General features: G+C 35.0%; 1 protein-coding gene across 2 annotated transcripts in view; it reads right to left on the bottom strand.

Annotated features, from left to right (window-relative positions):
• CDH6 (cadherin 6) overlaps positions 1-22,444 on the bottom strand; it is a 167,910-nt gene that overhangs the window by 62,457 nt on the left and 83,009 nt on the right. For both annotated transcript variants that reach the window (XM_074208328.1, XM_074208331.1), the window contains exon 2: positions 15,868-16,223. In XM_074208328.1, the coding sequence (XP_074064429.1) occupies positions 15,868-16,095 (228 nt within the window). In that variant the 5' untranslated portion in view covers positions 16,096-16,223. The remainder of the gene's footprint in view (positions 1-15,867; positions 16,224-22,444) is intronic.

Below are 22,444 nucleotides of genomic sequence, written 5' to 3'. Positions count from 1 at the left end.
TTTCAGTTAGATTAGTGATAAGTTAGACTTCCTTATAGATTAGTTACTTTCACAGAAAGAAAATAAAAAATAGTTGGGTTTTTTCCCTGGCTAAAGGCAACAGAAGGAGAGCCAAAGTAAAAAGGCAAAGATTCTCAGTGCAAAGGCATCCCTACCATTTGAGAAACAAAACAAAACTTTCAAAGTACACATCCTATTTATGGTCAGTTACTGTTGCTGTTCAGTCATTTTTCGATTGTTTTCTGACTCTTCATGATCCTATTTGGGGTTTCTTGGTAATGATACTGTAGTGATTTATTTCCTCTCCAGATCATTTTACAGATGAAGAAATTGATGGAAACAGGGTTAAGTGACTTGCCCAGAGTCGCATAGCTAATAAATGCCTGAGATTTGACTTGAATTCAGGAAGCATTTTCTTGACTCCATGCTCTATCCACTGAGCTATTTAGCTGTCTCATGATCAGTTATTTTATCCTTTTATTCAAAGAACAACACACAATTATTTGAATGTTACCATTCACTAGCATTTAAATACAAAGTCACAAAGAAGTATGTTCAGTCTAGAAACCATTTTAATATATATGATTAATCATTCTTTCAGCAACAGCAAATAAAACTCCAACAGTGATTGAGTTTGAAAACCCTTTGCCCCCTTCCATATTTATAATAACTTCCTTAATTATTTCAAATCCCAGAAAATCTTAAAATACTTTCTACTTAGAAATTATAGTAAACTTGGAGTTGCCAAATCCCATCTTTGAGCAATATTTTGTGATTCTGATCATGAGCCTCAGTTTCCACAGCAGTAAACTTAGGATAATAATGTTCAACTTCATATCTTTTTGGGTTGTTGGGAGGAAAATGAATATAATCATAAATTAAAGTGCTATGGAAATGTTGAAATAGTATTGGTGTTGTCTTTTCATTTGACTGGGGTTGGGGCAAAAATCAACATGAAAATAAGTGAATATTTTCTCTAAAATTTTTGTATTGTGTATAAACATTCTCGATTCATACCCAGTAAACAGTTTTTGATGCACTCAAATAATCACATAAAAGCTCTAGCATTCACAGCGATGCCAATTTACTCTGCTCAATTCCATTTTGTATCCTTTGGTAGATTTAGCAGCCACTGAAACTTACCTTGCATTATGGGGAAGAGAATTTTTGGCAGTGTGCTAAAAGCTAAGGAGTTCTTAATCTAAGCTCAAGAGAAATTTATTAATTCCCCTGACAATTTTCTCTTGCACTTGAATGCCTTGAACTGACACTTTAATGTCAGAGGAAGTAAAGTAACTACCAAATGATAAAAAACACAGAACAGCAGTAGTTTCTTTTCCTTGGTTTTCAAGGTGAACTTCATATGCTCCAAGTCCTTCAAGCATTGCATAAACCAGGGCATGGCTCTTTTCCATTGATTACAAAATTTCTTGGTTATATTTGTCTGGGCTAAATTAGATCTCAGACAAGGTTATGTTGCAAAATTCCACTGGCACAAATAATATAAGACCTAAATGGGTTTTATTATTCATTTGGGATTTTATCAATTAACAAATGCCTTTTAGTTTATTATCTGCTCTAAGCTATTTCCCCCTCAAAATATAGTTTGCTGCCCTTAGTTGCTATCCCGGAGGGGCATGCATTCTTGGATGCTGCAGTGTATGGCTCCTCCCAGACAGCCTGTGACAGCAGACTGGGCTGTTGTTTACTCCAACATTTTCAAACTCACAAGCTTGCACTAAATCAAACTGAATGCCAGATATCCAAGCAGAAATTGATTTAGTGGAGGCATTGAATGAATCTCAGCAATTCAGATCTTACTTCTCTGGCTTAATGGGTAGTCTCTTTAGGAATTGCCATATCCAAGCATCATGGGCTATCCTTTGTGTGTGCACACTAATGTCTATATACATACATACATATGTATATATAGATATTGTACATGCACAAACACACACATACAGATATGAAGATCTATATTGGCATCAATAGAGGCACTTCAATTCAGAGATAGAAGCCTTAAAAAAATCATTCTTGGGGCGGCTAGGTGGCGTAGTGGATAAGGCACTGGCCTTGGAGTCAGGAGTACCTGGGTTCAAATCCGGTCTCAGACACTTAATAATTGACTAGCTGTGTGGCCTTGGGCAAGCCACTTAGCCCCATTTGCCTTGCAAAAATCTAAAAAAAATCATTCTTAGCTACCATTGTTTATGCCTAAAATGGGGGCGCTTTCCAAGGAAACCAAAAAAATTCTATTTTTATGTTTACCTTATTTGGGATTTAAAAAATTTAAAATGTTTTCATATGTATACTCCATGGAACATTTTTTTGCAACCCACCATTATAGTCATAGTAATAGAAGTAATAAATCCTGGGGGAAAAAGTGGTAAGCCCATTGGTTAAAGGTTTCCTTTCCTGGGAATCAGCTTACAGAATCTTGAATGATTACATTTCTCTATTTTGCTCCCTGGCAATCCACCTGTGAACCTTATGTCATAGAGAAATTGATTGCACTTGTAAAAGTTGCAGTACCTGGATAGTAATGTTGTGATTAAATTAAATTAAATTAAATTAAATTAAAAAATGCATATTTGAAATCACTAATAATGCAATTTCCTTGGGACCAAGGAATAGAGACAGATACTATGCTAAAGACCCAATTTTATCTGTCTCTATGTTTAAGTTCCTTGGCATGCCCAGTTTTGTTTTATTTTCCTCACCACTGTCTGGGAAGACAATAGATAAAAACTTAAAAATAAAAATAATACTGTTCTTTTTTCTGTGCTCACAAAAGTTTTTGAAATGAATATGGGCCTGAAGTAGGCTGTGATTCCTATTAGGTCTAACACCCCCTTTCTGGCTTATTGGGTTTCTTTACTCATCTCTCTGTTTTATTGTTTTACTGGTTGGAACCTGAATTTCTATATGTAGCTATTGATTATATTTTCCTCCTGAATACAATTCCTGCTACTACTTACAGGATATCTATAATATGCATGAAATAGCATTTGATTAAGATCATTGGAATGTAGATTTGCAGCATAGAGGATCCTCAAAATTCATCTAGTTTTAATGTCTTATTTTGAAGATGAGAAACTGAGGCCTAAGGAAGTGAAATTACATATTCAAGATATTATGGGTGATAGGTAGCTGAGTTAGGATTACCCATTTTTCATCTCTATATTACATAGCATTTTAAGAACATTATAGTAAATGAAGTATAATCTTGTTGAATAAAACAGAAATAGTCAATACACTGCTGAATTTCTCCTGTTAAATTTACAAGGCATCTAATTTCTTAATTTGATTTAACAACTATGTTTTACTTTAAGAGGCAAGCAAAACAACACTTATGCCAGTATTGTAGTTGATTACTAATGGCTTTCTTTGGAAAAGACAATATATGACATGGGAAAAATTAGAAGGAATAGACCTGACAAGCTCAGTTTCCTCTTCAGTAAACTGAATGGGTTGAACTACATGACTTCTGATTTCCTTTCCAGCTCTAGACCTTTGATTCTAAGAGGGGGGGGACATGTAGATTCTATTCACATAACAATCTACAATCTAGAATCTTAAAAGGGGGCAAGCAAAATCAGTGTTTCCATTAGAGAGATCATTAATTATTCTAAGCCCATCCTTTCTCAATTGAAAAAATGGAAACAAACAAAAAACCAGTAAAAACATTCACTATAACACAACAGTCATAGTATGGCAATAGAAAGTAAATGATTCTCATTCTTTGGAAGTTTTGAATAACATCTAAACCTGCATTAAAAAAATCATGCAAGTAAAATCCAAGTCTGAAAGGTGCTATAGATTTTCATAACTATATTTTAATAACAACTTTGTCTTGGTAGATTTTTTTAGGTTCTCATTCTTTAGTAGCACAAATAGTGGGGAGGCAGCCTTAAGATGAAATTATTTCACAAATAAGCATTCTTTTGATGAAAGTTCAAAAGTAATTGACAGAAAATGTAGCTGGCAAAAATGAATTAAAAATATGTGTCCCATTATGCTTTCCTTGATAGCACAGTATATATAGCTGCCTCTACCAGCTACTTTCTTGTGCATCATGGACTTCCCTGCTCAAGTTTTTTCTTTTTTTTCCCCCTGAAATATAATTTATTTGATTTGTTTACACATTAATGTTTCTTGTGAATTGTTGAAAAATGAATTTACTTTTTATCTGTCAACTCCATGCTTTGGTTTTTTCCAGTTTTGCTTCTCATTTCACACTGTTGAAGCCCCCCCTCCATTGAACTAATATTTAATTCAAATAAATACAGCATTTATTAAGTATTGATTATTTGCAAAGTACTATGTTAGGCACTGGGAATGAAAAGATGGCATATATCTTTTGCTTTTTAATGGTTTATGATCTGATCAGATATGTATGCAAATAACTAATATGATACAATGTGGAAGAGTTCATATTTTTCCATAGCCAGAGGGATTTGAAGGAGAGAGAATATCAGTAAAGACATTTATCAGGGAGGTGGTGCTGAGATGTACCTTTAAAGGCTGAAGATAATTTATTTTTGTTTCTGATTGTTTTTTAAAATTTATATTGCTATCTGTTTTTTTATCTACTCCATCCTATTCATTGTTCTCATCATAACCCACAATCTTTCTATACTTCATTAATTTTCCTGTCTTCTTTCCAGTCTCAACCCCCAGTTCAATTCTCTCATTTATTCTCAAATTTCTTTCTCCTTTGTTCTATCTAATCTCAGGTTTTGTCAAATTCCAACCCTGAATCACCCCTATAATCCTCCTTTTTTTTTCTTCTTATGTGCAGTTAGGCAGAACTGAAGGGAATCACAAATGGGTCCATGACAAAATTATTCTAATCTCAACTACACTCTCACTCCTATTCTATTGGTTCATTCCTTCTTACAAAGAAAAAATAGAAAGAAAAAGTGCTTCAGGAAAACCAATGCATCAACCAAGGTTACATCCTATGTGCTCCTTCTCCTTCTATAGTCTTTCATCTCTATGAAGAAATGAAGTATGTGCATTTCCTTATCTCTTCTTCAGGAGCACACTTGATCATTATAATTCTACAGCATTCAATTTTGCTGTTTTTGTTCTTTCCATTTTTATTATTGAAGTCCAATGTGTATCTTGTTTTTCTGGTTCTGTTTATTTCATTTTTACTGATCTTCATACAATATTTCTCTGGGGCAGAAAAGATTTGAAGATTTTGGAATATTCATTTTGGAATAGAAATGTGTAAATATATCAAGGCAAGAAAAGACTGGAGGTGATCAGGTCTCCTGTCCAATTTGCCTGAAGGACAGGGTGTGTAAAGGTACATAGTCAACAGTAAAGTTTAAAAGGAAAGATCTGGAAATCTAACAAAATCTAAAAACTAGATTTTATAGAGTCTAAATACCAAATTAATGAATTAGTATTTTCCTGGATAATTTATGGAAAGATTTTCAGCATGGGTGTGAACTGATGAGACTCATGCATTAGGTCGATGATTCTGGTAGCATTTTAAAGAACGACTAAGAGAGAAGAGACATACAGAGAGGAAAAACCAGTTAGGAAGATATTCCAATGATTCAGGCAAGAGAAAATAATGGTTTGAGCTAAGCTGTTAGATGAGTGAGAAAAGGAGATAAATGAGACAGAAATATAGCAGACAATTGGAACTAGGGGTGAAGGAAAGTACCATCAAGAGAAATAAATATATAGAAGATATAAGATTAGGGTGTGAAGAGGTTGTTAATTTTGACATGCTGATTTGAGGTGTGAGAGGGGAAAAGTTGTTTGAGGTGTCCTTCAGATAGCTTAAGTTTAAGATTAGAGATTAAGGAAAAGGTGTCCATTGAATCTTTTCCAGAATCTCATAAATGGGGATCCTAGAGACCTTCTAATTCAACTTCAATCTAAATAAAAATTTCTTTTGCAATTTCCCTGATAAATGTTGATCCAACCTTTTCTTGAACTATATACTATATACCCGTTCCCTTCGAAGGGAGCTCATTCCTCTTCAATAACTATTAGAGCATTTCTGTTTCCCTTCTCCCCACCCCCCATCAAGTATAAATTTGATCCTCTCTGACTTCCACTTCTCTTTATTCTGACCTTTATAACCAAGCTGAACCAATCTCTCCCTTACTCCTAGAATAAACTTCCCATTATCTCCCTGCATAGCTCGAAACTTTACTGCTTTCCTCTATCATGTTGGTTCTTATCAAAGAGGATCCTTGCCTAATTGCAAATTTGCAAGGTCCATTGTTTTTAGAATCACTGGTCAAATCTGACTTTTCATCCAAACTTTTCCAAGCCCAAAAGGAGTTTCAATATATTGGGACAGTCTTCTTTTTTTCAAAGCTTAACTCATGTGAAACATCCTCCATTAAATCTTCCTTGGCTTTTTCAGGTGAAAGATCTTTTCCTCAAAGTTTTCATAATAGTTGACCTATGTCTCTATTTTGTTCTCTCACTCTTCCTTCCATTATTTTTATTTAGGAAGATGCCTTCCTCTCCCATTAGATAATAAACATCCTAAGAGCAGGGTGTATGTTTCATCATTCTCAAAGCCTGGCTTGTGCTTTGCATCAAGGAGCATTTAAATGTTTTCAGAGTGGAAGACTAACTGGAAATGCCAAATGGAATACTAGAAAGGCATGTTTATACTGATTACAGTTTTTTTGAAAGTAACACCATTGCAAATCTCTCCTCCCAATTCTTTCTATTGTTAAACATTTGCCTTTGTAAGAATGACATCTTTTCTCTTTTCTTATTTCTTTGGCATTCCACTGAGGGGCAGAGTCTGTACAACAGCAAACTTTTTTTGGTTTCAACCTTGGATTCCAAACTTTTTTTTTTAAATTCCAGAAGAGAGCTATCTGGACAAAACTTTCAGATCAGGTATGAGAGTCAAGTTCATAGCTGGTCTGATCTTTAGTAACACCTCCTGAACTCAAACACCTACCAAAAGCGGACTTCAGCATTTCTTTGACTATTTATGTTTTTATTTTATAAAGATTGGGAAGAATTTTTTCAGTTTTGTCTTGAAATTTCCCTCCCTCCTTTCATTTTTCATCAATATTTTAACAATAGTGATATCTTCCCATCAGTGAAAAACATTTTTCCATCTCTTTCCAAATTTATCCTTAAGATGCTTTATCTGTGATAACTTTTTCAACTTTCTATCTGATTTTAATTTCTCTTTCCTTCAGTTATCTCTAAAGTCCAACCTAAAGTGATCTTTTATGCTTTTAGCTTTGCCATACCATTTTTCCTTTCCAGTCTTCTGAATGCTACTGGTCCATCTACAATGTTTATCCTTATCTTTCACAACTGAATAGATTTTAATCTTTTAAAATGCATTCCCTCATGAATATATGTAATATGTGAACAGAGAAGTTGAAGGAAATATAAATATTTCTCAACTGAAATATTCTATAATGTGTCTTATCTTCCTATTCTTATGAATCATTTCAACTTTGATTCATCATTCAGCTTTCACCAATCCTGGTTATACTTCTTTTTTGATACAAGCCCCTCCACCCCCACCCCAAAGCAACCAAAAAAAACCCAAAATAAAAAAAATCTACTGATTCTTCTGGGTTCTCTAGGAGGAATTCTCTTCTTTCCTTTACCCTTATAATCAAAACTGTCTTGAAAGAAAATATTTTAGTGAATGCAGATACATTTAAAGTCCCTACTGGTGAAGGTTTTATTTCATTGTCATCTGAATTCATGGATAAAGCAAACTATTGTCTAGTGACATCAGATCCTTGCATCAACTCAAAGAAAGCTAATTTGTTCCTGTGAGTCATATTAGGCTCTAATATTGTCTGAGAACTATCAGAGGAGAGAGAATTTATTAAGTATTCATTATGTACCAAGTACAAAGAGGGAGTTTCTTGTATGTTTTGCTTCTGGACTTGTTATTTAAACATATGATTCTGATTGTAACACTTTCTTGGCTTCCTGTGTTTAAGATGATATGCTGAAAATATTCATAATTTCAATTAGACTAGAAACTTTAGTGGTTTCAATTTGTGGGTTGTAGTATAGATTTACATAGCTATTAACTACTGACTTTCCTTGTAGTGGCATTTTATTCATCAATATGTTTAAAAGGAAGTGTTGGCTAAAATGGCATTTCCTTTTTGAAAAAGTGATATTTTAAAGACCAGTCATGCTAGCTATGTTATAAAATTATCCAGAAGCACCATGGGTTCAATTATAATTCAAAGCAAGGTTTCATTCCATTTTTACTAAAACTTTAGAAAAAAATTGCATTTTTGAAATTAAGTGGAAGCTAGGGTGCTACTGACATGCTGCATCTCTTACTCCTATTCAAATGAAAAGAACGTAAAAGAATAGGGTTTTGACTAGGGTAAAAATATGAATCTTGATTTGACCTTTGTGATGAACATATTATAATAATCAATAAGTTATTAGTAATCTAAGAAGCAGACAGAAATTCATTATAATGGGTATGAAATGCTAAAATTCATTTTTTGGCAACTTAAATCCCAATTCAGTTTACAGGTAAACACAGAATCAGAGCATAGGTCAGAGTACAGACTCCTATAGTTGGGGAAGAAAATTGTTTAAGACTTCATTCACCTTTCTATGAGCCTGAGCATTCATTTTTTCTCTCTTGAAAAAGAGACCTGCAAGCAGCAGAAAAGTTCCCATAGGCAAAATGATAAAGAAGACTCAAGCAATTGCACAACATACCCCAGGCTGATTCCTTATTTTAGTTTGATTATCTTATTTAGCTGCTTAGTTTTCTGTCACTTTCCCTGCCTGCAGGGAATATGGTAATAGAAGCAGCTAAAGGCCCTGGTCAGATATGCTCATTCTGTTGCTCTTTGCATGAGCTGCCTTGGATGGAGTTCACTTTAGTTGTTGGAAAGGGCCTGCTGCTGCCCCAGACACTTTCTCAGCATTCTATCTCATGAAAATGCTTTGAGCAAAGCAATTCCAGAAGCAGCAAGATGAGGAGTCCATCTTTTCTTTTGTTCCTTTAACAGGATTCCTGTATTTAGAATAATCAAATACTCTCCCAGAAGCTATGATAGTGATGATTCATGGCAAAGTGGTAGTAACTGCAGAAAGCAGAACTTACAATTTCCTTCTGACACAGATGGATTCAAAAAGATAGCAAATGATGTCTCATCATCATGCAGCAAATAGAATGTTTCCCCTAGTGAGGAGAGACCAAGGCAGTGGCAGCACTTGGACAAAAAGGGAAGCAGAAAGATGATAATCAAGGTTGATAAAGTATTCTTTGTTACAGGCATAATAGAAGGAAATAAACTTAGCTCTACAGAAAAATATAAAAGTATATTCTCCAAAAGTATGCCACTAAATATAACTAGTGGAAAGAGCATTGGATCTGGAGTCAGAGAGACCTGAATTCAAGCCTCACATACTTACTAGCTGTGTGACTCTGAATTTATAGAACCCTGTTTGCCTCAGTTACCTCTATAAATTGACCTGGAGAAAGATATGGCAAATTGTTCCAGTATCTTTGACAAGAAAATCCCAAATGGGGTCATAAGGAGTCAGACATGACTGAAGCCACTGAACAACATTTTTTGAAATTTAATTCTGAAGTTGTATGGTACAAAGAAAAGATCACTGTTAGCCTATCTGAGTAAATCTTGCCTCTGATAGTTACAATATGTGTGACCTTGGGTAAAGCAGTTTACTTTTCTATGCCATGAAAGAGTTGGACAAAAAGATTAAGATCTGATGTAACTAAGGCATTTTTGCAACATTGGGACAAAAAAATAAAACATTTTTGTAATCTGCTAAATTACAGCAAGAATTTAAAAGAAAACAAGGAAAACTAAGACATAAGTACATGTTTATATGTATTATATATTCTATATTTGGGTTCATAAATTCAATGGCATAACAGGAGGGAGAAGAATATGGCTAGAAACCAATTTATGCAAAAAAGATGTGGAGTATTTTGGGTCAAATGATCGCCAAAAACCTGAAAACAAAAACAAAAACAAAAACCCTGAAAAATCTAATCTTAAAAATCCCCCCCAAAAAAATGAAACAGCTGGGTGGCACAGCTCACTGGCCCTAGAGTCATCTGAGTTCAAATACAGCCTCAGACACTTATTAACTATGCAACTCTCATACTTAAATCACTTAAACCTGACTGCACCAGAACACAAAAAGTGTTAAACAGTAACAGTGTTACATGACAACTTTAAAAGACTGTATTAATAAAGTCAGAGTTCAAAAAGAAGGAAGTTATGGTATATCAGATTTATATTTGAAAGAGACTTTAGATATCATCCAGTCCCACCACTTCATTTTAAAAATATGAAAACTGAGAAACAGAGTATCTAAGTGACTTGACCAGGATCTTTAAGGTAGTAAGTGGAAAAGCTGTGATTTCAACTACTGATTCTCAATCCACCATTTTTTTTTCATTACTCATACAGGAGAATGAACTTTATACTTTGGACTAATCAGACAATAATTGGATTAATATAGTCAAATCTAGCTACATTTTAGGAAGGACACTGACAACCTTCAAAATAACTAGTGGAGGGCGATAAGAAAAGAACTGAAGATTATATCCTATGAAAGTTGTCTAAAAGGCTGTCATGAAGAAAAGAGTAGAATTAAGAATAACATGGGCAAAACTTCCTAGTAAACTGCCCCAAACCTTCAGTATATAGGGTATTCCCTCTTCTATTTTGTTGCTCATCCATTGTTTTAAGAGGACAGTGATATCACAGGATAATGGGTTCATTTGTGTAAGAAGTGAATTTAAGTGAGGCACATTTGCACAAAGTTGACAGTCTCTTTCTCCTGAGTCACTGAAGTACTATGACAAAAGTTAAGATGACTGGCAATGTTCCAGGATACAATGGGTGACTCTGGAGTTTTCAATGACTACGTTCTATGTCTGCTTCAGTCATTTCCATGGCCATTGGAACAAATTGTTCTCGTCTGCCCATTCCATTGGGGGAAGTCTTCACATATACTTACCCTCAACCTGGTTTAGCCTAGCTGTTGAGAAACTCATATTAGGGTGTGGTCACTGCATACTGCAGCACCTTGGAGCTATAGGTAGAAAGTTGGGTGGTAGGGAGAAATGAAAGGTAGAAGAGCAGCTCTGAAAAGGGCTCAGCAGACTCTCACAGATGAGGAGCTAGTTCTTTCTGAATACCCAATACAGCCCATTAATGTTCTCAAAACAGAGACTGCATGATCATTTTGGAGAGATGTACTAGAAAGAATTCTTCATCTGGTGTGACTTAGACTAGATGGTCTTATAGAGTCCTTTTCATTATCATCTTCTACAAAGTTGCAAAGAAACACATGCTTCTGATGGAAATAATAAAAATGTCTTAACAATTAAAGCTGATGAAGTAGAATGGGTTCAAAAGGTAGTTCCCCAACATCAGAGACCTTCAAATGGAGGCTCTTAAGGGTTTTGTTCAAGAGGTTTCTGTCCAACTATCAGTTAAACTTGAGGTTCATAGGTTTGTCTATTCCAAATAGTACATTTTTGAGACATTAAATGTTCAATTTCTCATCTAAGAGATGGAAATATGATATATAGTACAGAATCAGAAAGTCCTAGGTCTACCATTTGCTAATTGTGTGATCTTCCATCAGTCACTAGGGCTCTCTCAGGCACAATTTCTTTGTAAGATGAAGATGATAATGACTGTATTGCCTTCTTTACAGACGGTTAGGAGAATACCCTGTGCTAATGATGTATGAAAGTCCTATCCAAATGGAAATGATCTTATTTGTTTTCTTTCTGAACCTAATCTTATCTTATTATCCTGCTGGATTCCTTGTGGGGAAAGGGTAGTGACAATTACATCTCTCAATGAATTGCTGAAGGATATGAATCTGATAGGAAAGGAGGAGCAGCAGGAAAACATGGATAGGCAATTTCTCTCTGTAATTTCTTTAATTAATAGGACTAATGCATGCCAAAGATACAGGGAGTGTGTTTGGGGTGCTTATTTACTAGCTGATTCTTAGGTCATAGTAGTGTTTATAGCCTCTTCTCCATGATGTATTCTTAACCACATGACCCATGCTTTTGTTAACCTCCAGATCAGATTGCTATCATTTTCTCTGTTTATTCCTTAAAATTGCTCTGAAAGCGCTTCTGGTGATTCTAGTGTTTAAATAAAGAGCAGCTGGAGACTGGATGTTTCCAATGAAACATCTTTGATTTGTACTTTGCTTTCTTTATCAGGAAGGTAAAACATAATTTTAGTTTATTTAAAATCACTGGGAAATATCCAGGTTTTCAAAATCTTGTTTCTCTCTGAATTTGTACATGAGAGTGAGCAATATATATATATATATATATATATATATATATATATATATATATGTACATATATATGTATATATACATACATATGTAAATAGAAGGAGTTTTATTTGTTTGGGGAAAATGAAGTGACTTGCAGTCTACCCAGAAATCAGTAACTAAGTAGTCAAAACGTGATTCTTATGCTTAGTCAAAAAAAAAGAAATTACCCCAAACTATGAAAACCAGGTTTGTTTTTTCAGTCCTTAGTGATTTATGTAATATACACTATTTGCAGTTCTATAGTCATAATATATACATAAATGTATATATGTATGTGTATATATATGCAGAAATATTAATAAATAAATTCATTGTTAGGAAGTAATCTTAAAAGTAATTTATTAAAAATTCCACTTAAGGCTCTGCCTCTCTCTCTTCCCAAACAACAGTATAGTCATACACACCCACCCACACAAATATACATGTGTATATGTGTGTGAAACTATAATATAATTGTTGGGGAAGGGATAGGAGAATCCTTAAATGAGTCTGGATTGACTTGTCATTGTTTTTGCTCTAATTAACTCTGATCACTTTCCACTCTTAATTCTTCCCCCCCCCTTCCTTTTTTTCAAACTGAATTTCTGCCAAGTGTCACAATCAGACAATCACTGAGGGGAAAAGAGGTCAAGATTGTATTAGGATTTCTCAATTATCCTTCTCTTGATACCAGACTTCAAAGATTATTCAGCTATATGGCCAATTTCACTTAAAATTCTTTTCAAAGTTCTCTCTGTGGTTAGGCTTAGGCTAATCAATAAAATATGCTTTTAAAGATCCAATTTCTCACTCATTCAGTAATGAGCAAACACAGGGAGGACAGTAGCTACTGAATACTAGCTATATTCTCAATAATAATGTATCGTAAAGAACATTGATCCATGACAAATGGTAGCTGGAAATAAGACTGGGGCAACAGAAGATCTGCCTTTATATATCTGACTGACACTACAGCAAGAAGTATTGTGATATATTGGGAAGCATTAGGCTGTTCTCTTCCTTCCCAAAGTGTCAGATTTATATCTGCTTTATGGTTCCTTAGAAATAAATCTCTCCTCTGTTAGAATGGAAGCCCCTCAAGGGCAGGGCTTAGTTAATTTTTGTCTTCTTAGCCCCAGTGCCAGGCACACGAGAGATGTTTAAAAAATTTTATTGAATAGTTACACGTATATATTATGTTAGATTTCTTTCTGTCAGAGGGTGGGGGGGGGGAGGTAAGGAAGGGAAGGAAAAAATGTGAAACTCAAAATTTTGCAAAAAATGATTGTTGGAAACTGTTGCCAGCTGTTGGAAAAATAGATAAAACATTTTTTAAAATGTTGATTAATGAATTGTTTGATTGTTTGGGCATAGCTTACACTTATAAAGCACATGTGAAAGGCTGCACAGTACTCTTCTTGCAATGACCCTGTAGGGAAGGTAGTTCAAATATTATACTCCCCCCTCCCACCTGCAATTAAGTGATGAAGAAAATGGGTCTGAGAGAGGTTAAGTGACTTGCTCATGGTCACGCAGTTAATGTGTCAGAACCAAGATCTGATGCCAGTTCTACTAAGTGACACAGCACACTTTATTATACTATACTGCTGCTATCTAAAATATTTAAAAGAAATTACAAAATGACTTTTTTTTAAGATTGATACTTACAAATGTTATTCTTTGCCTTAAGGGTACTTATTTATATGTGGTCCACCGTGGGTCTCCTGAATGCAGGTGGGTTGTTTTATTGCCTTCAGGTACATTTAAAATAATTTCTAAAACTTTGGTATAATGACTATTCTTAATTTTCTTGAGTTCTTCTTTCAACAACTTCATCCTCAGTTGATTCTGGCATCCTGAAATATCCTGTCCCTTCCATATTAAAATTATGACAAAATTGTTGCGACAGTGCACAAACAGAATTTGAGAAGCGAAGCTTTAAAGCACATTATTGAAGAAGGATTTAGGGATGCTGAATAAAAAGTACCATCTGTTGTTAGTACTTAACACTAATAAAGCATTTTTACATTTTACAAAATGCTATATAATCATTTTTATATCAACTATCCTCACAAGAAGCCTATAAACTTAGAACTACTCAAATTTCAGAGAGGAGAGAGCCTGAGGAATAAAAAAAAAATAAGATTTTCTTCAGGTCACCATTACTTCTGAGATTCACGGTAAATGTATATGTGGGTATAAGGGTAGACTAGCTCCTCTGAGCCCCAGGCCTTAGCTCACACTCCTATTGAATATTTCCCCTTAAACATCATTCTCCATTAATAATTCAGTACACTGAAACAAAGACCAAAAGTCTCAGACAGAGCCATTGAGGACCTTTTCTTTCATTGAAAATAGGGAATACTTAGATATAGGCAATAACAATGAAGGGTACCTCTTCCTCTCTCTTCTGGGATATTTTATCATTTCTTAAGGTGTGAGTTCTGACACTCTACTTCAAATATGTGTGAAAGTCTCCCAGTGAACACTGGAACCTCTTAGAATCAGTAGCATTCATTCTATTTACAAGCTTTCTTAGAAGAGATATTTGAAAAGGGGGTGATAATCAAAACTTGTCTGTAAAGATTGAATCTTTTAAAGTCTCCTATTTGCTGTATCCATGTCCATTTTCTCATCTCTGGAGTTGAAAGGATGACTTTTTTTTAATCCTGACAGTATCATTATCCCTAAAGAACCAAACCTTTCTGTCTCTTACATCTTCGCTTGCTACAGAAATTCTGTGCCAAGAATGTAGCTGACAATTTAATTTCTTTGAGGCTCAGGCTGAGGACATAACCAAGCCTCATTTCCCTGACTCAGCGCTGGCAGCTCTGCAGGGGTTACTGTAAAGAAATAAACAAAATCTCCAATATACTTTTGGGTCAATAAAGTGATCAGATAAGACTTGCAAACAGCATCTTTACATAGATATTTCTGTGAACTTGACCACAATTTAGAAAGAGGATTTTAATCTCACTGCTTCTGAAAGCTTTTGAGAGCAAAAGCTCCCACTACCAAACCCTTCCACAGGATGATAATATAGTGAAGGGCTAAAGGACTCTTCTAAATGAATGAGAGGAGACTCTGGAGCAGTAGAGCTACCAGGAAATAGTTAATTTGGATCTGACAGGCAGTGTGCTAAGCTTAGACTGTTGGCTTTTACAGTGAGAAAATGAAACTTTCCATCCGTCAGAGAGCAAAAGCCTAATCATTATCACACTATTTTTAATGCATCTTACTTTATAGCATAACTGGACTGCATTTTTCATATGAAGGTAAAAATTAAAGGATTTATGATAATCCTATGCGGATGGTTGTGGGTGTTTCATTTTGATGAGAACATTTTCTTTTATTCTTTGTTAACATTTCTCAGCTTTTTGCTATAGTCTTCTTACCCGAAACTACTCATGTGAAAAAAGTCTTACCAGATAAGCAACAATTCTTCGTGAACAGTCTCATATTCTCCCCAGCTATTTATGAGAAGTGACTTCTTCAAGCTTTTAAAAATCAGAATGTAAAAGTGTGCAAAGGAATCCTACCTTGCCAACATACTGATAATCGGATCCTGTGTATTCTTCCAAGAGGAAGAACTGATTCCACATCCAGCTCCTTTTTGCTCGATTAAGCTCATTCTTGGTACTTCCAGATAGCTCCAGTGTCTTTTTCTTCTCTGGAAAGCCACTAGTCCTCTTAGAGAAGGGGCTTGAGAAACTTTGGTAGGGTTGACCAACCCAAAAAAACAGCAAGAAGTAATGGTAAGTTCTCATTATGACACAAAACAGGGCCCAGTTGCAGTGCCTTTTCCTGTCCTTATAGTGCTCAGTTTTACTGCACTGTATCCAGCCTCATTCCTCCCTTCTTCCTTAGCGTTCGTTGCTTAGGTCTCGGAGGATATCTGGAAAGAATAATAACATATCAAGCATTTTTAGAGATACTTAAAATTCAGTGTTACAGCAAATAAAATGGAAAAGTAGAACAGAAAATAGAATAGCCTCCCCTCTCTCACCCCCCCCCTCCCAAAAGGCTGCTATCAATTTGGAGAGGCAGAAAGTGGCCTTTGAACACACTAAATGATACGTCTGTTGGGTAGGAGGCAGTGCTTTCTTTCTCACTTGCTATTACTTAAAAACCTCTGTTTAAGTAATAGCTTTGATATAGGACAAAGTGTCACAATGGATTTATTTTGCTAACTTTTTCACATCTCCAAGTGTGGGCTGAGATCTGGTTAGAGGAAATGAGTCTGACTGCTCCTAGTTCTCTTTGCATTTCTCTTTTCCTGAACAAGTCCAAGGAAATGCATGACACATAAAAGCAATATAGTCCAGTTGATTAAAGCTTAGCCTCTATCCTTCCATGTGTTATGTCTAGTGAATTCACTGCTTCATATACTAGATACTTTAAGAAATTGAGATGGCAATTTTTATTTCACTCACAAAACTTTCATGGAACTTTCACATGCACTCATTATCACAGTAATAGTAGTGAATTTCAATAGCCTTACAATGTACTGGGTGTCCTAGAGTTATAGACTCTTGGATTTGGAAGGGACCATCTGGTTCACTTTTTTTTTTGTCTTCAGAAGATAAAGAAAATTTGGGGGGAGACAAGTAATAGTGAGTGAGTTTCCTTAGAAGGCAGAAGATGTCTGAAAGTTTTTTAAGAAAGGCTGAATCACCATTTAGTTGAGAGGGGATTTTGACCAAGTTTGACTTGGATTAAATGAAGTACTATAAAGGTCTCTTCAGTTCAGAGATTCTGTACCTGCCTATTCCAGAGTCATGGTGGAAGTTAATGGCAAAGCAAGGACTAGAACTTAGGTCTTCTGATTTCCCAGTCCATGGCTCTTTCAACATATTCTATATTCATGATTTCATGTTACAGATTATTTCAATATTGAAGATGCCAAATGATTGGTGGTATGACTTGCACAATTATGTTTATTATAGTGAGGGGTACACTGTACAAGGCATCCTTCTCACTTGCCTTCAGCAGAACAATTATTCCCCATGGCCTGAAACTCTCCATGGGCTACCTTGGACTTTTCTGGGATCAGTTGTGATCAGTCACTGCAGGCCTGGTGGCACTGTCTCTATCTCTCTTGGGTTCGAGTTCCTTTCAGAGTCTATGAGGGCAACAGAGGTCATCATAAGCCATTCCTTCGGAATGATGCTTGCCTATCTCTCAGGAGCAACCGACCCATGTTCAGTGGAGAAAGGTTTTTGTGTGAGGGATTAAAATTTTATTAAAAGTCGAAATTTTCATAAACATGATTTCCTTTAGTCTCAGTCTAGTATTTTTACAGATCCTGGGCCCATGCTACTCTGCACATCTGCTACAAATTGGTTTACCAATCTGAGCAATTAAAACAATGCACACACATATTCTCTTGCTACCCCTAGTCCACATTTCTCAGTAACAATCCAAGGCATAAAACCATATCATTAACTTCTTTATCTGATTACTTGATAATGGAATGAGTCTGTTTAAACAACAACAAAAAAGGATTCCAAGTGCTTCCCAAAGCAGAACACAATAACAATTAACCAGTTATGTCATTTCCAACAAGGCAATGAACGCATTTTATATTCAAAGATCAGCATTTTGTTTTGATTCCTTCCCCCCCTTACGCTAGGGAGATTTGTGCACTTGGCTCTTGTTGCCATTAACAGGAGGTGCAACTGTAACTACCTTTTGCATCAGTGAAATTGATAGCCACCTATCATCTGGCTTGGTGGATACTTTCTGTGGAGATAGAAATGGGGCATTTTATGGTATTCAGCATTCTTTGGACCTTCATTACATTATCATACTTCTTCCTGACAGCAGGTTGGGGAAGTTGGAAATTCCACAGGTGAATAAATGAGAACTGTGACAATTAACACTGTTGGCTGAGTGCCAGTGAACAGGACTCTTGCCCTTAGGTTGGCTTTTAGTTACAGGCACAGCATGATTGATGATCCATTAGGTAATGAGCAGCTTCTCTCTTTTTCTTCGTGGCATACGGATGAGGTGTGCATGGAAGAAAGCCCACTAATAAATCTACCTCCTCCCCCTCTCCTATTTCTCCCTTTCCTGTTGTACAGGTTCAGATATATATGAGGGTTCAGATACCGGAAATCATGCTTTCCCTATGTTTCCCACACTCTTAATTATCTGCATAGAAAGATCCTGTGGTGAAGAATTAGACATGTGGGCTGCATCCACTGTATCCCCTATGGTGCTGGCAGGAAAAGAGTGACATGGGGAATGGCCCTGTCAGCTGTTTTAAAAAGCAAAATCATAAAGGGCAGTTTAAAGGAAAATCTATACCCGTGGGTGTTTTGTGTAAATTATGCAATCTGGTGCTTCTCAGATGTTCAATATTAGCTCTTCTGTAATATCACAGATATAAAATATAAAGTGTTTGCGGGTGGATTTTTTTCTTTCAGGAAAAATGTACCCTAAGTGCAATCCAAATTAAGGACATTCTGCTTAGATGTGCAGGAGCACACTGCAAGCTGTGTTGTGTTAACCAGTGATTCAACATGAAAACTGAGGTTGAGGGGCTATTTGCAACATAGCAATGAAACATTCAATATTATAGAAATTCTGTATTCTATGAATAAATTCTAAGCAGAAAATACTGAAACAATGGATAAGAGAACTTAAATCACCAATGTTTCTTTGCAGGGCACTTCTAGACTGGAATTTGACTTAGATATACTCAGCAATAGAATACAGATCAGGTTAAACAAATTTTAAGGGTATTCATTCTCTTTATCCAAACTTTTTTAAAAACAACAGAAATTAAGGTAAAAGTTACTGCACATGAAGATTTATTCCTGAGTGGAAATGTGCACAAAATCCTAATGAAACAATTCTCTAATTGTTTTTTCACTGCTGTGGAAATTTTACCACAAACATTTCAAAAAAGGGGAAAAAAATCAGAAAATGTCTTAAATGTTACAACAATGGAATAAATGAAAAGTTTTTAATCTTGAGTCTGAAACTTATTCTTTTAATATTTTGAAAATTAATTTCAATATATTTAGTTTCCTGGTTAATTCTATGTATTTTATTTTATTTCAAGCAATTAAAATCATTCTTAGAGTTCATGGCTTCACCAAATGACCAGAGAAGGCTATGTCACAAACAAAAAAAGACCATTGGTCTAAATGAAAAGGACACAATTGGAAATATTACAGAAATACAAGACCACTTGTAATTTGTGCATTCTTTATTTCTTCTGATTCATTTTAAAATAGCTATCTCATTCAGCTTAAAAAAATAGGAATTCCAACTTCACCTGAAGAATTTTCTTCTTGGGAAAAGAACATGGTATCCTATATTTGCTATTTTGAGAAGCAAATATATGAAATATTTAGATATAACATTGATTATAGAATTATAAAGTATAAGAATTTGTCTTCCTACAAATTACACAGAAATTTCAGATTTTATTTATTTCTAGGCAGTATAAATATCAACTTAAATGGTGATCAGATCAGGAGTAGAATTCTTAAGTAGTTGGATGCTAGATGATGAGTTAAAGTATCATCTTCAGAAGGAAATAAAAGATACACATTAAAATGAAACTTCAAAATGTGTGGAAAAGTTCTTGATTCTAGAGAAGAAGGTAGAGTAATTGCTAGCCAGCTTGCCAAGACACAGTCACAAAGGAGACAGCTCATTTCAAGAAAAAAATAGGAAATCAGAACTCAAGGTAAAGCAGCAAAGGAACAGATAGAGACCAGACTTTAAAAGGAAAGGTTTAATATTTAACATAAGTAGATGGTAAATGTTTACCCTAAAGAGAGCTTTTGTTTAAGAAAAGAAACAAATACCCAATCACACCACCTCTTTTTCCCTTATCCCTGAGTTCTCTAGCAAAGCAGAAAACATCAACAGCTAAACCCTATACCAGGGCCTCAATAGTAATAAATCAAACTTACTGTCATACCTGCAAGTATTGAGTACTAAATAATTTTAATACTCTTTTCAATTTCATTTTTTGGTTTTATTTTCATAATAACCTATAGCTGTAGGGCAGTTGCTAGCCTAGACTATTTCCACTTTTGCAATATTATTTCTTGACCTTTGTTCTTGAAGAAGAAAGATCATGACATCAGGAGGTGATGCCATGACATGCAAGTGAATTATACATCATTAATTGAAAACTCCACCAATTCCAAAAATATAAAATTTCAGAAAAAAAGCTTAATTCTTTATTTTAGAAATTCAAAGATCTTTGATAATCAAACCCTTTAAGGATATGTGAAAATTCAGATCTTATAAATAAGATTATATAGGAGAATGTCTAAAATAATAAGAGAAAAATTATTTTGGAATATCCCTTAAGCACTATTAAAGGAACATTTAGCATATAAACACTGGACATGCCAATTTAAAAACCAATTTTGGCTATTAAAACAGATCATAAAACCATAGGTTTATAAATTTAAAGCTGGAAGGAGATACTTTAAGGACTTATACAGGGTACCAATTTAAAAAAAATGTTAGCTATTAGAAGCCTTTTCCACCTGTTTTCCACCTACCTTTACAACCTTATCATATATTACTCTTTCAGTCACTCCGGTCAATTGACCTTCCCTTTGTTTCTCATATATGACTCCATTTCTCCCAGAGGCTGCCCTCTATTACTGGAACTCCCCCAGTTCCATCTATTATAATTCTTTGTTTCAAATCTTAATTCAAGGATCATTTACACAGATCCCTTTCTAATTCCCCACAGTCAATGCTTCTTCTTGTTCATGTTAAACTAAATTTATATGTATAACTTTTGTATATACATGAGGGTCATCTCTGGTTGTCTTGACATATTTCTTCTCACTAGTCTCAGTTGACTCTAGAGGGAAGAATGAAGCTGATGACATTGCACAACTCTTTTTCACTTAAATCCAATTCACTTGTAAGTCAAGATAGCACCCTCCTGATGTCATTGGTCTTTTTCAAGAACAAATGATTAGTTCCAGTTGGGCAATGCCCACTCTTTCTTCCCGCCCTCACCTCCTTCTTTCCTTCCTTCCTTCTTTCCTTCCTTCCTTCCTTCCTTCCTTCCTTCCTTCCTTCCTTCCTTCCTTCCTTCCTTCCTTCCTTCCTTCCTACCTCCCCTCTTTCCTCTCCTCTCTCTCTCTTTCCTTTTCTCTGTTATTATGGGGAACTGTATCCTTACATATAAGTACTCTATCTAAAGGAATATAAATTTTGATCAATGAAACCCTGAAAGATATCTTGGGGTTTATGGACTTAATTTTTTTCCTGTTTCCTACTTATTTATTATTTTTTTTAAATTGGCACAATTAAGTCTTTTGTCCCAAGTAGTTTCATTTATTTCAAGAAATACAGCACTGGAAAGCCAGGCTTTGATAAAGCCCATTGGGATTCAAACAGAATCACTTGACCATGCCTTAAACCCTAAATCACTCTGGTTTTCACTGATTGCCAGTCTAAGCCTTTCTTGGTCATTGTTTGGTTTTGATGGCTCAGAGTGAGTGTAAATAGCAATTGTTTCAGTTCTGGCCAGAAATCCCAAGAGTCTTCCCCTCCCAGTTTGAGTTTTTGTTTTGTTTTGTTTGTGAATAGGTAAACCAAGATATCTTTTGCCTCATTTCTTATCTAGCCTTCAATCACTGAAGAAGTGTTTCCTTGGACAAACTGAGACCTGGGAAAGACTTTAGTTTAAAACGGTTTAGGTAATCCAGGTAATATCTGGTAATCAGGGAATATCTGGAGTTATCTCTAATCATCCTAATCTATGTCTCATCACTGGACTCAGATGGAGGAGAGAGGGTGGTGCTTATGACTTTGCACAGTTATGCCTCACTTAAATACAATTTATTTGCAAGTCAAGATAGATATCACCCTCCTTAATGTCTTTGGTCCTATCCCAGAAAGGATAAACAACAACAATCTGTATATACATACATACATACATTTTATATATATATATATATATATATATATATATATATATATATATATATATATATATATATAGTCTTTCCTGATAGAATGTAAATTCCTTTGAAAGAAGTAACTATTTTTTATATTCTCAGTGCCTAAAAGAGTGCAGGTGTTTCATAAACACATCTATTAATTAAAAGAACATACTGATGA

This window comes from Macrotis lagotis, chromosome X (assembly GCF_037893015.1).
Source record: "Macrotis lagotis isolate mMagLag1 chromosome X, bilby.v1.9.chrom.fasta, whole genome shotgun sequence".
NCBI lineage: Eukaryota > Metazoa > Chordata > Mammalia > Peramelemorphia > Peramelidae > Macrotis > Macrotis lagotis.
The sequence above is the reverse complement of the archived record's forward strand: the minus strand, read 5'-3'. Positions and strand labels throughout refer to the sequence as shown.